The sequence below is a fragment of the Centruroides sculpturatus genome, unplaced genomic scaffold, assembly GCF_000671375.1.
Source record: "Centruroides sculpturatus isolate CEXI.00-Female unplaced genomic scaffold, Cexi_2.0 scaffold453, whole genome shotgun sequence".
NCBI classification, from domain to species: domain Eukaryota; kingdom Metazoa; phylum Arthropoda; class Arachnida; order Scorpiones; family Buthidae; genus Centruroides; species Centruroides sculpturatus.
Window position 1 is genome coordinate 25,864 of NW_019384758.1, and position 16,715 is coordinate 42,578.

Below are 16,715 nucleotides of genomic sequence, written 5' to 3' on the forward strand. Positions count from 1 at the left end.
CTAAAGAAACAGATATTTTTGTAGCTGATATTCCTCTCAATAACTGATATCCCATAGGCCCAACAACAACAGGTACAAGAGTACCTTCTCCAGATTCAGTCCTAATACACTGCATTGCCTTTCCAATTCCTTCAATCCAAACACGTCTTGACACTTTATCCTGAGGCCAAGGTACGTGAATAAGTTCTGTTCGAGGCCAAGACAATACATTTACCATAACTAGCTCATCTTCATCACTTGTACCAGGAGTTAAACCTACAAGAATATTAACAGAATAAATACAGGAAAATATAATAAGCTAAATTTATAGTATTTAATAATTAATATTAAACTCATTTAAACTTAACTTTAGAGAAATATTAAAAAACCCAAGAAACAAATTTTTAATTTGGAAAAGTAATTTTCAAGATAAATTGAAATTTATCTTAATAAAAGACAAAAACTGAATAATTTTATTTTGAATTTTGTATACAAAAATCTTATTTTCTGTCTTTATACTGTAATTTATAATCATATATTAATTGCTTCATCTTACCTGTTTGGTGATTATAACAACAAAACATTTAACTAAACCTAAATAATAATTTAATTGAATTTGTTAAAAACTAACATCCCCTGTTGTAGCCTCACCCGCTCTTATTTACATATAGAACTTGGAAAATTTGAACTACCATAATTGTTCATTAATTATTTTCGGGTGATCAATGTGTAGTATTGCAGTAGAGTATTGCAAAATATAAAAAAATAAAATCATAAAACTTCTGAATAAGTTATGTTGATTTAAAACCTAAAAAATTCCTCGCTATACACATTCAATTCTGAGCCAAACAAATTTGTTGCTCTTCCAGTCTTTGAGACCACTCTGCCATAGATTCACGTTGTCTACAATTATGAACTTTTTCTTCCTTTTCATGCTCTCACAGCTCTCGGCATTATTTATCAATCAATCTCAAAAATATTCACTTGAGATAAATCCAATAACTATTTCGAATATTTTGTACAATTACCTGTAGAAATTAATGCGTAACAATTCCAAAACCCGCCATAAGTACACATACTGCCATCTAGCATGATGATGCCACTTTTTTAATTCCTTGAAGATTTTGCTAATTAACCAATGTCAGTTCTTCAAATATAATAGTTAACTTCAATAATAGACTTTTCTTATAGATAATGACTTGACATAAAGTATTAATTCATGTGTTGCCATCTAGTGAAGAGAGAGACAAATAGACAGACAGAAATCCATTACAGTTTTATTTAATTAATAAAAAATCTGTAGGTTTGATTAGTGGTAAACATTCTGGAGATCATAAAGATGCTACAGTTAAAATTTGGTAATGATTGGTTCAGTAATTTGGTCACAAACAAAAAATACATTGTCTCTTTATATAGTAGTATAGATAATATTCTAGAAAAAATGTAAGTGATTATTATTCAAGATGCTATTACTTAGAGAATAATAAAAATTAACAATTAAATTGCTATTTTTTATTAATTATTTTACTGTTATATTTTTATAGTTTTTATCATTAATCAGAAATAAAATAATTTGAATTGGCCACTAATCTGAAATAATCAATTTTAGTTAAAGATAGACTCTTGACAGAATTCTATATATTCTGTCATTTCTTAATATTGTAATGATAATTTATTTTTAAACTTATCTTAAACAATTATGAAGCATCTTAGAAAATCATTTCTCAATCTCACAAAAAAAACCTTAATTAAATAAACCATAAATTTATTACTGGTTAAATTGAAAACTCTTACATCCTCTTCATTCCATATGACCCACCAGTGGCCAAGCAGTTCCATTACCTGAACACTGGGAGTTCAATTGTGAGTTTGTGTCTCACTAGGACGAGCTGGCCATGTGGGGTTTTCCGGTTTTCTCCACATCTGTAATGCCTGAATAGGGGCCAGTTACCCTTAAAAAGAAGGCATACCTGTAGGCAGATCGCCTAAGTATTATGTTGCCATAACTTATTAAAACAAACATCTTCCTTCTATGGCATATCATTCACTGATAATTCCTTGCATAAAATCCTAAAAATGTAATCCTTAAAATTGAACACCACTAAGATTTTATAGTTTATTTCTCTGTATAAAGCTGACCCTTGTTCATAGAAGTTATCAAAGAAGAACCTCCAGGCACTGGAAAGGGAATCAAATTCAAAAAATACATCGTTCTGATGTATTTTTCAAATGCTAATGCTATACCTGAAGCAGGTTTATAAATAAATTAAAAATGTTTGTTTGTTTATCTTAAACCCAACCTGGAAAAATACATCAGAATGAAAGATATGGTTTTGATATTATCCATACCTTAAGATGCACCTTTATCTGAGTTCTCCAACTTAGTAACTCTATTCTTTAAATCTATTTTATCCTTATCCAACCATAAAACCTCCAATTGTATAGATTCTATATATTTATCTATTAATTTAATTCTCTAAAAAACAAAAGACAACTTCTCTTCTAATAACAAAAGACTGCTAAAAAAAAATCCTTTAATAATAATTGCTTAGACATTGATTCACTCAGAGATCTCCAATGCAAACTTTACCCAAACTTCACATCTTTATCCTTATAGCAACCTTGACAGAAATCATGCCTATCTGACTACAATCTAAAAATATTGAAATTAAATAAAAAGATGCTTCACTAGTACTTATGGATTCTAAACAACTTGTATCTTAAGATCCAAAGACTCAGTCATTAGAGCTTCTTGGCATCCTTAAGCCTCGACTACAGTTCTACCAAATGAGGAGAGTTGAACTGAGCTACAGCTGAAAATCAATCAGCTCACAAAATTTGACAACTGGAATCCAGAATTGCAATTTGGCTCACAACTGAGCTCACCTCAAGATGAATTTCTTTATGCTTACACAATCTGTGTTCTATGATATTTAATTGTATTTACTTTATTATTCATTAAAATACATCCAATTTATTGCCTAGTTTTTGAATTTATATATGTAGTTTTTTTTCTTACATCTCTTCTGATTCTTCCTGTTTTTCTATAAATTCTGAGATTTTTTTTAATTTGAGGCAGTGACAGTCCCATCCACTTTGAATTATCAGAACTGCACTGTGCACTTTTGCTAGAAATGATTGTTGTTATTTTAAAATATTATATCTTTTATTACTTTTAATAATTTTCTTAATCTAAAAATTTTTTATAGTTCAATTACTTAATGCTCAAGTAATTTTTATTTAAATGCTCTCATTTTAAAAACAGATAAATAAAAATATGTTTGATATACTTTATATTTGTTATTATTGCAAATGCAATTTTATTGGGCCAGAGCCGAGAGCTGAGTTGGGATGTTAGCAGCAAAGCCCATTTTTGGGCTTTGCTGCTACACACTCTAGTCAGCTCTCAGCTCTGGCCCGAAGTCACATCAGAGCTTGGTATTTTCAAATAGCTGAGCTTTGATAAACTCCACTTTGGGCACAATCTGATAACTATCCTTTTGACACTTCAAATCTATATTATACACTCACCAAATAAACCATCACCAGTTCATAACAAAACAGAAAAATTCTTACTATGAATGTTTTCATCTATGTGAAATAGACACCTTCAGATATTAATGATATCGAACAAACGTCATAAAATAGAATGTTTTTTAAAAGTTCAGATTAATTATGTAATTCAAATATTTTGTGTTAAAATTTAAACACGTAAAATATTTGAAGCATATCCAAATAAATAACCAATTAATTTCAAGTAAATTATGATATAAATATCCTCCGTAATTTAAATTATCCTTAATGCAAGTTTTTGTCGTTGGAATCTAGTTCAAAAATGGTGTGCCATGCTGTGGAAAGCATGTCCGTTTCCTTGAAGTTAATAGCGACTCCCTGTTTAATTACACGATAGATCTCAAGCGATTCAAGGCACTTGAGTTGTGCCTTCTCCAATACTCTATGTAATAATTTAGCGTTATGTAGTTCAACCTGAACTTTCTCATTACTCGCATATGTTGCTAACGCCATAGTAGTCAGCTTTTTTCTTATGGAGTATTCATGTTCTTTCATCCTCATGGCAAGATCTCTGGCCGTTGCTCCATTGTATGTTAATGAGCGGTTAACTCTGTCATTGTGAAGAGGTACTGAATAAACCCCTGGAGAGTATGAGTCATCTATACAGTTTTTATCATTTCTGATGAGAGAGAAGACCGTTGGAGAGTGTCAATATGTTATGTGTACTTCAGTGGTCCTTGCAATTTCTCTATATATATTAGAAAGTGTTTGATTGTATGTGATAACCCTCATTCGTTCATCTTGTAGAATAGTCCTCGCCCTTTTATTTATATATTGTTTTATGAGATGCTTAACCAAAGAGGATGGGTATCCATGTTCTGTTGTAAGGGCCTTGATCAATTTGTTTTCCTTTTCATTTTGCTCCGAACAATGTGTGCGCCCCTTTTTTACCAAAGATCGAAAAGCAGAGACTTTGTAACAGTAAAGGTCATGTGAACAGTTAGGTATAAATAGAGGTGTATATGACTTCTTACGAAAAACACAGGTGGAAAGATGACCATGCTCCATTTTGATGGTGATATCCAAAAAATGTACTGTTGTATGACTCTCTTGTTCACCTTTCAATGACAGGCCATGGGGGTTATCGTTAAAATACTTAAGTACCAGGTCAAGGTTAAGTACTGTACCTTGTTCCATACTATGAGAATGTCATCAATGTACCTGACATATAATGCTATGTCCTCTTGAAATTTAGGTAATATGGTATTCTCGTGTTATCTGACCATTAATTCACAGAGTGTTCCTGATATTGGGCTACCCATAGGTACACCCCTCATCTGCCGGTAGGTTACCACTTCGTATTTGAAGAAGGACATATGTACCATCAAGTGTGAAAGTCTAACGCATCAGGGATATGTAACATCAAGTCTAACACATCAGGGAGATACTTATAAGAGCCCTCCACCTTTGCCAGAAGAAAATCTCTCAGCTCACAGAAACAGGGTTCCAGTTTTATAGATGGGAACAATGTTTGATAGTCACATACCGTAAAATATGCCATCATTGACTCGTTAAGATCCCGTAATTTTTAAGTACTTGTTCTGGATTAGTGACAGTGTACGTATGATCCTCTAGATTGCTAGTGATATATTTGTTAAGAAGTCTCTCCATTTTAATAGTAAGAGAAGTAGTTTTATCCACTACCGCATGTAACTGTTGTCCATTCTTATGGGTTTTTGCGAATACAAATATGCGAGGCAGAGTCGGCGCCATAACACTTATTGCCGACAGATTCAAAGTATTAGCAAGAGGAGTGTTGTAGATCTTCAACATCTTGGCAGATATCTTCTCAAGGAAACCACGAGGCACTATTGTGCATTCTATATTATTTACAGACACGAGTATTATAGCATGCTTATAACTCTCATAACTTTTCCTTTTATTTCGTTTAAAAAGAATTTTTTTTCGTTTTAGCTTTTTAGCTAATTTTAGCTAAGATTTTTAGCTAATTTTAGTTTTAGCTGAATGTATATTTCACATTCAGCTACAACATGTACAATGATGTACAGTACATTAGCTGACTTAAGCTGAATGTACAATGTAGTTCAGTAAAACTGTATCATTTTCATTTTTAACCTTATCTACATTTCTAAATTATTTTATTATGGAAAATTATTATTATAGTAATATGTTATAAAAGTTATTTTTAAAAAAAGTGAACACAAGCGATTAACTATTTTTTCTTTCTCAGCTGTTATATATAACAGAGAGAAAGTATGGTAATCGATCAAAAAAAAAATAACCACAAAGATTTTTATCTTTTGAATTTAATATAAATGTATAAATTTATTGTTATTGATTATTATTATTAATAATCTGCTTAAACTATTAAGATTGACTGTTAATTTTCAATTTTCAAATATGTTATGCTTAATTATATTTTTATGTAATAATTAAATCTTTTGTAAACTCCCAGACAGGTATTACTGAATACATATTATTATTTTTAATTGATTTGTGAAAAAACATTTTGGGTATATGCCTGATCTGTTCCATATTCTAACTTGTTTATATTTAAACTATAGTAAAAGCATAAGGAATCTTACATTTTTACTTTCCTACATAAATATGAATAATTTTTGTTCTGTACAACAATGAAAAAGACAAAGATTTACTCAAAAATGTTTGCAGTTCAAGAACAAATACAAGTAATGTATCTTAAAGGCATCATTTTAATGTAATCTTTTTCATAACAAAAGAGAATCAAGAAAAGGTCAACTCTATTAATATTTTCATGTAAAAAGAAACATATTAACACTAGAAATGCTATGAAATCATTTTATCCATGGAATAAAAGAGACATTGCAGGTCAATAAAACCAGTATAAAAATCTTCCATTTATTTAGAAAAAAGAAAAATAGGCATCAGTCATATACAGAATTTTTTGTTTTAAATAACTGACACAGCACTATTGATTGCACAATACATGCTTTTACAAACATTTCTTTATCTATATATATAAAAATGAATGTGTGTGTGTGTGTGTGTGTGTGTGTGTGTGTCTGTCTGTCCTTCATGCATTACTACATCGTTTATCCGATTGCCGTGAAACTTTGGGAAGTTGTTTAATATACTCCGGCGAAGGTTTGTGGCATAGTACATTTATCCTACAATAGATGGTGCGTGTTTACACGAGCATTCGAGCACAGTGTGTTCGATTGATTTCAAATTGTGAAGACCATTTTCCCCTTCAAAAAATATTTCTATATATGCATTTGTGAACTGTTATTTACGATATTCGTAATAATGTTTGTTTAATCACTTTATTTCAACTTTTTTTGCTAATTATGTATTCGCTCGAACTTTGTTAAAACTTTAACTGTATACCAAACAACAACCGAAGTTGTAGGAGGAAATTCGCCTATTTTACCGATCTAGGGATCCCCTTTTCCAAATTTTAATATCATCTAATAATTTAAAAAGACAAATTACAATAAAACGGTTTATTATCCAACTATCAGAAATTTCACAACATGCCAAGGAAGAGAGGAAGGAGCAATTAAATAATTAAAATTATAAAGGATTAAAAAATATATATAAAAATGGGAAATATCGCACTTCTGACAATCGCAGCGAGTGTGTGGGCTAAATTCGGATAATCCGTGCTTCTCGCATGGACAACTGTATGTGGCCGGCTCACGCGTCGAAAAACCTTCCGATTTATTCGTGTAAGCACCAGGCGGAAAAACAAAAAATATCGTGTATCCACAAGCACTCCAATAAATAAATAGAATTGAAACGACACTTTGAAATGTTTTCTCAATGAATAATAAGTTTCAATAAAAATAATAAAATGTAAATTGAATTTTATCATAACGAGTTTGCTTGAATTTCCTTTCTTCTGAGATCGCAGCAATGCGCGATGGGTAAGCTAGTAAAACAATAAAAATTACTTAGGTTATATTAATAGTTTAACCATGCATTTTCCATTTAGAACTAAACATCAGAAAAAATACACTAAATATTTTTTTTCACTACTCACTGTCATCAAGGGTCTGGCTGAATGAAGTTTTTTTCATGTGTCTAACAACTATTAATTATTAATAAATAGGGACCAGTTTCTCATAGAATGTCTTCCCAGAAAGCATCCCCTTGGCAATTTGCCCGTATTGCGTTATCCCATCAATCCTGCTTAATTTTCCAGTTTTACAACTTCCCAAACCTTTAAATCTTTTGATTAGTCGACTTCCAAATTTAAAAATTGCTAAATTTTTCAAATTCTTCTTATGGCCATGCTGACTTGCTTTAGAAGGACCAGGAGATAGTGACACTATCATCATCTGAAGTTGTACTAGAGAAATTTGCTAGTTCATTGCTTTCCTGATGAAAATTTTCTTCTACTTCTTCATCAGAATCCACTTTATCAATATTTTTCAATAATTGTAAATGCTGATCCAGTCATCATTTTCTATTCATCATTGCCATTATAACATTTGAAAACTCAACTAATATTAAAGTACATACTGTGCATATACTGATGTGCATACCTAAACTTGCCCGTCCCTTCTTCATAGCTAGAAAAACAATGTTTTCTCAATACTGGTCATTATGACTGTAATTGTCACTTTTAGATAAACATGTGTAATACTTGCTAATTATCAAAAATTTTGTCAAAATGTTTTAGAAATTTATTCTAGGTAAAAAAAAAAGACAATAAAAGTCACAAAGACACAATTACGTGTAAGGAAAGATGATGATTTGAGAAGCATATAAAATCATCAAATTGACTGGTATGGTGCTTCTAGCGGTAAAAAGACTCCAAATTTTGTGCATGTTTGTTTTCAGAATGTAACTATTTTTTAATTTTTATGTACAAAACTGAAGGAAGATTAAATTTAAAAAAAAAATGAAAAATAATTTCTAAACAAAGAGAATCATCCTATAGTCTATCTTAAATTAAAATCTATTATAAACAAACAGTCTGTAAATATCATTCTGAACAATTTTCATTGGTCAATCATAACAGGAAGTGCTTAGTCACACAATGAATGATCTTAAAACTAACATATGGGATAAAAATGGCATAATTTATTACAAGGAGGTTCTAGACCTAATAAAAATATCTATTGTCAGCACTTATAGATTGAGTAAACAACATCTTAAACAAAGACCCCCAAATCTTGTTAATTGAAAGGAAATAATCTTTCACCAGGATAATACATGCCTTTATCAGTTTGATTATGCAATAAAAATTAAAGAAATTGAATTTGGAAATTTTAGATCAGCAGTGACAATTCATCATCCAGTCCATATACCTTTTCAAAAAAATGGAAAGTTTTATATACTGCTAAATATCTATTAATTAAAAATATGTTCTATGTATGTATGTCTCTCTCTTTAATCCGACATTAAGTTCGGCAGACTATCATTACAGCTTTCAGGTTAGACACTTCTTTTATTCTTTCCAGATATGCATTTCGGACTTATATAAATGTTAAGTCCCTCTTCAGTGCAATACTACAAATTATTAAAAAAACATAATTAGTAACATGACAAAACTCTTTGCATGCAGGTCATATTTTCATATTTACTAACATAAAACTATCATACTTAAAAATTGTCACACTTATACGATACCTATGGTATCGTATAAGTGTGACAATTTTTAAGTATGATAGTACACTTATGACACTTATTAGATGACACTTATACGATACCTATGGTATCGTATAAGTGTCGTCTAAAAACCACGGTGTACAACAGGTAACATTGGAAAGATTTTAATACATTTTTACCATTAATACGGAAAACCTAATATATTAATAATTTTATAATTTTTTACTTTATAACATCATTATCTTGATAAAATAACAATATAACACGATACTCACTTTTAACATTTGCTCATAAAATCTTATATAAGTAAAAGAATGTGTATGTTCTAAAATATAACATTGCAGTAACTGCAATTATAATCATTTTACAGATAGCATAGTAATATAAAAACATTTTTTAAGAGATATATACACAATTTTACAATATACAGTAGAGCGTCGATTATCCGAATCAATTGGGGACTGGGGTTGTTCGGAAAATCAATGTTTCGGATAACCGATTGTGTACGAAAAAATATATTAATTTACCCCATCTTTACATTTTTCTCTGTTGAGTCTCGCTTTGCGTTGAATTTTCGTTGATTTTAAGCCTAACGAAGACTATTGTATCGTAAAAAAATAATTTTTTTATTTTGTATGAACAAAATAAATAGCCTATATTGAAAAGTATAAAAACAATAAAAAATTATACTTCAAAAGTTAATTTAGTATCAAAAACATAAAATATTTGAGTAGCCTAAGACATAGCCAAAGATTGCAGTGCCACAACACTGGCAAAAATTCAAATTTGCCGACTGGAATTCTTTCGGATAATTGACGTTTCGGATGATTGACTTTTGGATAATCGACGCTCTACTGTATTTCCAATTTTTTTCTGTCACTACATTATGATAAATACATTACAACCAATTTTTTTCATTAGTGCCACCTATTATATTATACCATTGTTGATCTATTTGCATACCATTTGATACATTGATTAAATTATCATCTTTAAATTTTATAATCTCAATATGTTCCTTAAATTTACATTTATACATATCTTTTACCAAATGAATTATTTTTATGTTATTTCTGTCTATTTGACAATTACTATTTTTTATATGGTTGAACCATGGAGAATTATTGTGTTTTAATCTAATTGCTGCTTCGTGTTCTTTAATTCTTAATTCCAACGTTCTACTAGTTTCACCTATATTATTTTTTGGTTCTTGGCAATTACAATTAATTTTATATACAACTCCTGATTTTTTTAATTTATCAACTTTCGTTTTATATTTATTATTATTATTATTATTATTATTATAAATATTACTTGAAATTTTAAAGAGACATACATACATAAAACATAATAACAGCTATTCAAAAGTGATATTTAGAATAATTAAAGAGACATTCATAGAGACATAATTAAAGAGACAAAAGACGGATTAAAGAGACATACATACATACATACATACATACATAGAACATAATAACAGCTATCCAAAAGTGATATTTAGAATAATTAAAAATAGTTAAAAATGTTGTAAAATAGTTTTAAATAGTTGCCCAATAATCATTGATCTTTAATTATTAATTTGCAATTTAAAGCACTCTGACACTTACTTTAGTAACAGACACAAAGTTTGTCAATAGAAAGGAAAGATTAAAGTAGCCCAACTTAGATATTTAAAAATATTTTTATATATTTAGAAATATATTAAAATGTTATAAAGTCTGTAAAAAAATTGAAGTTAGTAGTTTTTATGAACTTGGATCATTTTGAATTGCCTAGAGTTAAGTTAAAAAAATTGCTAATTTTTCAATCCTATTTACCTACCTTAGCACTTTCCAATTTTCATTTATTCACACCATTATAAAGTCATTTACCATATTTTTTGCCTTATAAAATGCTGCTGTATTTCATGCATCACATTCTTCACATCAATTTTTTAGGGAAATATTCTTCACAATATGATATTTAGCTTATAGGATGTATTCTAATTTTCAGATATAAAAAAGGTATCTTATAAGACAGTACATAGTAAAAGATTTTAAAGTTTTGAAAAAAATTTTTATTTTTTTTTTCAGATGGAAATGTCATATATATAATGAAAGATTTCCACTCCCAATTAACAGTATAACCCAGATACAAAATATAATACAAAAAAAAATACAAGTGTAAATAGAAAATAAAGAAAACATTTTAGAAAAAAGTTGATAAGATAACAAAAAGACCAAAAAATATTAAACACTAAGAATTATAAAGTATTCATTTACAAATGCATTTAAAATGACTAAAATCTTTGTGTAGTCATTAATGGCTTCATTGTAATGTTTTCTTTCCATAATTACAATTTGCTTGGTTTTATCTGCTTTTGTTAACACCAACTGATTTTTTGTTAGCCATTCTTTTGTATACCTTATACTTAACTGTTCGTTACTTTCATCTTTGTGTAGTAATTTTCAAAATCTATCATATTACAAGAGATGCAATAAAAGTATGATCTTTGAGAAATGTTTAGTCTATAAAAGGGAGTAAAAATACATTATGTGTTACACAGTTCCATTGAGAAATTCTTAAATATAGCCAATCCAAATGTACATTTCTGTTAAAATATTTATAGAAGTACAAACAGTTGAAGTATTTGATGTGCTCTTTAAAAATCAGAAAACCCAGTCTGGACCTGACAATGTTTGGATGATAAGTATGGGTAGATGCAGAGTAAATTTAAAGTTAAATTTTGTTGAGTTCTTTCATGATTTTATATGATATAATGATAATAAATATAATATACAATAATTTTTTGAGTCAAAACCAAATCATTTTTATGCAGCTGGAATAATAAACTTCAGGAAGAGTGAGATAAAGTAATTACAAATAGTGTAAATTTTATTGTTGATTAAATATATCTGTTTTATTTAAAAAGATCATTTTAGTTTTTTCTCAAAAACATTTTTTCCATTAAAAAAATAAATAAATAAAATTATTATATTTTTCTATTATACATAAGACATCATTAAATACAAACTGTAATATGTTACAAAATTGTGCTTTGATAAATATGTCCTTTACATCTGCAGATGATGTTTAAGAATATTAAATTGTTAAAACTTGAATATTAAATATTATAACTTAAAAAATCACAAAAATTTAAAAATTACAGACATAATTGAAACAATAACTGAAATATATTTCTTGGGAAGATCATTTTTTAACAACTATTAGCATTTCAAGATAATTTCAAAATAATAAAAATATAATATTTAGGTCTTATTTTAGTTACATAGATAAAAGTTTGTCAATAGAAAAGAAAGAAAATATGTTTGCTATTCTATAAATGACTGAATATAAGTATTTTATTCATATATATCAGGTATGGCCAAATTTTTATTCCTTAGGGGCTTTTTTGCTAAAATATAGTCTGCGGGCGACTATGAATATGGGAAAACAATTTTAGGATTTTTATATGCACATGCATTAACATTCATTTGCATTGTTCATTGGGATAAATACAAACAGTATGGGTACATTGCACAGACAGTCTATTGTAAGATAGCGGAAATTCTTATATTAGAAATAGTCTTTAATAATAACATTTCGCGAATTACGCAACAATTGTTGTTCTTAGCTACCTGAGAAAGTCTCCCGTTACATTTTCTCAAAAGCAACATGACGCTTTCTCGTGAACTATTAACCTGTGCACGGCCGAAATTGCTCGTGAATATCACCAGGGACGGCCGAAAAGAGTCAGTCGCCGCCGTTCCTCTGGATAGAAGTCGTCAGATAGCAACCGAACTTTGTTTTTGTGCCTCCTATTTGGATTATTTGCAACAGGATTTATTAAGTGCCAAAGAAACTTGAACGAACATCGTCGCTAGAACTTTGGATTAAGTCAAGAACTTGATTATCAATTATCAGCTATTCAAGAATCATCCAAACTCCAGGTATTTATCACCCCGCGAATCGTATGTGAACTCTTTCTCTCCGTGACAACACTTTATCCAATAGATTTTTAAATAAACCCTTGTTAATTGTTAAGTGTATCTGAGACACTTCCAATGTTGTCTCTCGAATCGACATTACGAATCCGTCTGACCACATACGGGACCGCTCGCGCGACAGCGTGACGTAATCGCCATCTCGGTTTCTGTGTTTTGAGAAACACGGTGGTGTCAATCCTGACAGGGTACCAAAGAGGTGCCGACCCGAAAGATCACACTATTATTGTAAGAATAAATTATCGAATTAAGATTTTTAAACATTAATTTAAGTGAAAGCAAATTGTTCAACTTTAGCTTCGCAGGCTACTTTCAAAACCTTTGTGGTCGATCGGTCGACTGCGGTCTATGTGTTGGCCATCCCTGATATATATAATAAAATGATTATTTATGAATAATGAGAATAAACTGTCTTCAGTGTTAATAACAAAACTGACTAAAAAACAATCAGACTTTACTTACAAATACTTTTGATAAATGTCATATTATCAAAAATATTTATGATTAAAATGTGATTTTTGAAGTCAATTTTCTTGTTAACACTGAAGTTTCTATAAAATTTTAAAATAAAAGTTTTAATAAATGCATACCAAATAACTTATGAATTGCTGTTGAAACAAGGCTCCGAGCACTTTTTTGGACCTCAACAAAATAGTAAGCAGCCTCCTTATGCACTTCACCGATAGAAGATCCTGGGAGAACATCATGAAATTGATTTAATAATAATATCTTCCAGAGACGTTCTATTTCAAGTTCAGGATAGGCTTTCTTTTCTTCATCTCTGCTTGCAGCCAAAAGAATACTGTGAAACAGTTCTGCATTACGGAGTAAAAATTCACATTCTCTGTTTAACTGTTTCATTTTTGCCTGGGTTGTGTAAGTGGCATTATGTAACTCCAAATATAATTCTCCAACCCAACGGCATAATTTTGATATATCATATTTTTCCACGTGGCTAAAAAAGCAGTCAGGTGTAGAATGCTTAACCCTAAAATGAAAACTTTTATTAAAGATTTCAATAAATTAAAAAAATTTCAAAAAAAAGCAAACAACTTTAAGCATAACTTAGGTATGTTACTGATAAAAGAATAATATAAATTTTTTGACAGTAAACTAAAAATAAAACATAATAAAACAAAACTGCAAATTATTATTCATAATTTATATTGGAAAAAAAATCATACTTTGTTTAAAATCTTTCTTCAGTTAATTTACACAGAGTACCAAAGATACAGATTTTAAATGGTAATAAATAAAAATACTGCATGTATTAAGAAAATATTCTTAATCTCTGCTTGCTAATTTAAAATATTACTCTAAATATATTAAATGTTTAATTAAAATTAGAAAAACTGTTAACCTATCCCATGTTATTCCTGACATATATTGGGGTTGTGACCTTTGACCCGCCAGGTTAAACCCAATATATCTCGTTACAGTATTGATACATTTTTTACCCTAGATGTCGCTACGCATCATAATTTTTATATTAAAATGAACTTTCGAAAAATAATTCTTTTTTGTTTTTACATTTTTCAAAATATTTTTGTTTGTTTGTACAAAATAAAAAAATAATTTTTAATGATACAACAGCCACAATTATAATTTAAAAAAAAAAAAAAAATTTTTTTGTTAGACAAAAATTCAACATAGCGGCACACACAACAAAGAGAAATTTCAACATGGGATGGGTTAAAGTCCACATTAGTTTAAAAAAAGAAAAGTTTTAATTTTTTGAAGTAATAATTCATTCTAATTTTCATTGTGTAAATCTGTGAATATGGTCACTGAAAAAACAATCTTGTAATTGAGAGCAAAACTTTGGATTTTGCTAGAGGTAACAAAGAAAAGTTAAAATTTTATTTTATCAAAATATATTTAGTGTAGAAAACAATATTTTATATATGAATTTTATTTTATTTTCAATTTTTACTGAGAATATTTCATAGAAAATTGTTAAAATTTGACCCTATAATTTCTCAATTTGTGTATCTCACTTAACATCTCAAAGAAAAACAATAATTTTTCAAACAAATTTTTAATCTTTCATGGTATTAAGGATATTTCTATTTACATGACAAAAGAAGTTATTTATGTAAAACTTGTAAATATAAAATAGTTCACAATTATAAATAAAATAAAAAAACATAAATCATTATAAAATTTTCCAAATTCTTATTCTTATGAGAACATTTTTCAAATCTAACTTTTTATAACAGAAGATTAAAAAATATAATCCATTACAGTAGTCCCGAAAACTCGGCCTAATGTGGACTGAAGGATGGTCGAGTTTGTGAAAATGCCGGGTTATCGAAAATGGGGTTAAAAAAGAATAAGTACGAGTGTTTCCTCAGAAAATACTGTACTGTACTTATATGTATTGTTTGCTTGATAATACAACAGAGAATAAACTGCCCAAATACCCTTAAATTAAACAAAGGAAAAGTACTATACGTACTGTACTTTATGAAGGCACAGAGCCTTTACTACATGAAAATGAAAATTTATGAATACACAGTGTATAGTAATTTATCTGATAAGACAGACCTCAGAAAAATACTTTTATGAGGCATAAAGCTGTCTATAATGAAAATTAACTAGCCGACTTTGCAAAAACTGGCTACTTATTTTAATGAAATGCGAATGTCCTGTTGTCTTCCGTAATGCACTCTGCCTTTTGCTGCTTCATCATGAAAACGACAAAGGAACAGTAAGTCCGTTACTGACGCACCTTGTTGTTCAAAATACTGAAGAGCGGTTTCGACAGCCTTTAGTCCCTCACTACGTGATATTTTAGGAGTTTCTACGGTGAAGTCCTCAACCTCAACGTCTTCATCATATTCCGATATTTTTTCATTAACTGTGACAACAGCAATAATTTCTGCATCGGACATAATGTCTTGCTCAGTATTGTTCTGGAACCACTGTTCGACATCATTTTCATCGGCTTCTGCACATCCAGGAACTCTTTTCAGGAGGTTGAGTAAGTTTACATTTTCTGCATCATCATGTTCAATAAACTCATTTCCCTTGTGATCAAGAAGTTTTTGCCAGGAACAAACTAGTGTTAATGACTCTAATTCGTTCCAGGCATCCACTACCCAGCCAACAACATCCAATAGGTTAATTTTGTTAAAGTTCTGGATAAGACCTTGACCATCATCGTTTGTAGAAAGAAGGGAGGATAACAGCTTGCGCAGAGTTATCCGGACTGCCAGGTTATTGGTGCCGAGTTTTCGGGACTCTACTGTATAACATTTATTATTATTGGATTTAGTGGGTTATACTCGGTTGATCAGTATTTGTTTTGGTACTGATTTGTCTGTAGAAAAGTTTTTCATTGTTTGTGAATAATTTATTTTGTTGTTTTCATAGTGTACATGTTTTGTATCGTTTGAGTCTATGTGCTTTGGCTGCGAGTTTTTGTTTTAGTGTAACGATGTATTCTGTAATGTATGTGTTGTGATGTTCATGTTTTGTGTGTGTTTTGATTTTCTTGAAAATGTTTTTGAGTTGTTTGTTTAATTTAGGTGTTATGTTGTTTTTAGTGTATTGTGTCAGCCTGCCTAATTGCTGTCTAATGTCATTTATTTGTGTTTCTATTCTTCTCTGCCAGGCAGGCTT

At 29.5% G+C, this 16,715-nt stretch overlaps 1 protein-coding gene across 2 annotated transcripts in view; it reads right to left on the bottom strand.

Moving 5' to 3' along the window:
* LOC111628742 (alpha-mannosidase 2C1-like) overlaps positions 1 to 16,715 on the bottom strand; it is a 36,217-nt gene that overhangs the window by 14,777 nt on the left and 4,725 nt on the right. For both annotated transcript variants that reach the window (XM_023372583.1, XM_023372582.1), the window contains exons 2-3: positions 13,682 to 14,079; positions 1 to 255 (exon numbers count right to left, since the gene is read on the bottom strand). In XM_023372583.1, the coding sequence (XP_023228351.1) occupies positions 1 to 255; positions 13,682 to 13,952 (526 nt within the window). In that variant the 5' untranslated portion in view covers positions 13,953 to 14,079. The remainder of the gene's footprint in view (positions 256 to 13,681; positions 14,080 to 16,715) is intronic.